The 1,825-nt window shown below is 42.2% G+C and overlaps 1 protein-coding gene across 1 annotated transcript; it reads right to left on the minus strand.

The window, feature by feature from the left end:
* Nucleotides 1–562: 562 nt before the first annotated feature.
* On the minus strand, nt 563–967 carry LOC137614987 (uncharacterized). Its single transcript, XM_068344626.1, has one exon. It carries the CDS (start codon nt 965–967, stop codon nt 563–565), a length of 405 nt encoding a protein of 134 aa, XP_068200727.1.
* Nucleotides 968–1,825: the final 858 nt, after the last annotated feature.

Below are 1,825 nucleotides of genomic sequence, written 5' to 3' on the forward strand. Positions count from 1 at the left end.
TGTGGATGCCTTCAGGAGTGATGTGGTTTCCTAAAACTGGTGCTTTGTTGATGCCAAGGGTATACTTGGCACACTTCACTACAAGGCTGTTCTGTTGTAGGCAGTCGAAAATGATGCATAGGTGATGGAAGTGTTCCTCTTTGGAGGAATAGAACACAAGTATGTCATCCACGTAACATAAGCAGAAGGGGAGGTCCCCTAAGATGCCATCCATGAGGCGTTGAAAACTGGCCTCAGCATTCTTCTTCTTCGACTAAAGATTTTCCTGCTATGCAGGGTTGCTACATCCAATTTCTTCTATCTTTAATGTCCTCCACTGTGAGATCTTTCTCCTCCAAATCCATTGTTAAACACTCCATCCACCTCCTCTTTGGTCTCCCCCTCCTCCTCATACCTGGCACATCTATCTTCAACAACCACCTCCCAACAGACTCCTGATCTCTCTTCATTACTTGCCCGAACCTGTGTAGTCTCTTTTCTTGGATTTTTCTTGACCCCTCTGTAACCTTAGTTTTTCCCAATACTAAGTCATACCTAACCTTATACAGTCCATCTTAGCATTCTAATCTTTGAAACATCCATTTTCTTTTTGAAGCTCTTTTTTCATGGCCATGTCTCTGCACCACATGTCACGGCAGGTCTCTACAGTTTTATGTACCTTTCCCTTCAACTTTACATTTATCCTTCGATCACACCATATTCCCAACATTCTTTTCCTACTATTCCATCTTGCTTGAATTTTACTGTTTACTTCCAATTTGAGTTCTGCTGTTTCCTCAATATGTGATCCTAGGTACTTAAATTTTTCTGTCCTCTTTACTATTTCTCCCAGCAAATGTATATCACTCAGTTGATTCTGCTGATCTTTAACCCTCTGCTCTCCAATTCCTCTCTCCATCTCTCCAGCTTCCCCTCCAATCATATCCCTGGTTTCATCACACAGAACTATATTATCTGCAAACAGCATAGTCAATGGTGATTGCTCCCTTACATGTAGAGGCTTAATGACGACCCCTGGTGGAAACCAATCCGAACTTCAAACATCTCAGTCAAACCAACACTCATTCTTTTTTCTGTGCCTGATCAATCTAATATATTTGTTTGGTGTTCCCTTTTCTCTCAGACATCTCCATATCTCCTGTATTACAAAAGCCAAAAGAGGAATAATTGAATGTGAATGAGCCAAAGAGGTTGGTGATGGCCGTCTTGGTGATGTTTTCTGAGTTCATAGGCACCTGATATCCCTTCAGAAGGTCGAGAGTGGATAAAACATTCGCTTTGTGTAAGTAGGAGGTAACGATGGAAATGTTGGGAAGTGAATAGTGATCAAGTTTTGTCTGCATGTTCGAGCAGTTGTAAACCCTACAAGTGCACAGGGAGCCATCCTTTTTCAGGATGATGTGTATGCGTGATGACAAGGGTTTTATGGGCTTTTGACAATAGGCCCATTTCTTCCATTTCGACAAAAGTTTGTTTAGCAGTTATCAAACAATCCAGGGCCAAACGCCTGAATCTGGCAAACACTGGGGACCCCGTCGTCTTCATATGGTGAAAAATACCATGATTAGTGGGAACCATGGGCGTTTGACTAATTTTTGGCTGGGAGACTTTTGTGTACAGCGTGAGATGGACGTAGACATTCATGATTGCACTGATGTGGACTGAGAGTTTGGAGGAGACAAGTTGAAGAGTTGTCGACAAGTATGAGTCTGTGTTGACTAAACGTCGATGTGCCACAACCATGAGGTGGAAATGGGAGAGAAAATCTGCACCAATTATTGGCAATGTTATATCAGCAAAGAGACACTTCCAATGACATTTAGTT

The sequence above is a fragment of the Palaemon carinicauda genome, chromosome 21 (genome assembly GCF_036898095.1).
Source record: "Palaemon carinicauda isolate YSFRI2023 chromosome 21, ASM3689809v2, whole genome shotgun sequence".
NCBI lineage: Eukaryota > Metazoa > Arthropoda > Malacostraca > Decapoda > Palaemonidae > Palaemon > Palaemon carinicauda.

What these genes read in the sequence shown, in the direction of transcription:
- LOC137614987 (XM_068344626.1), bottom strand. Translation starts at nt 967, where the DNA reads ATGCTGTTTGCAGATAATATAGTTCTGTGTGATGAAACCAGGGATATG.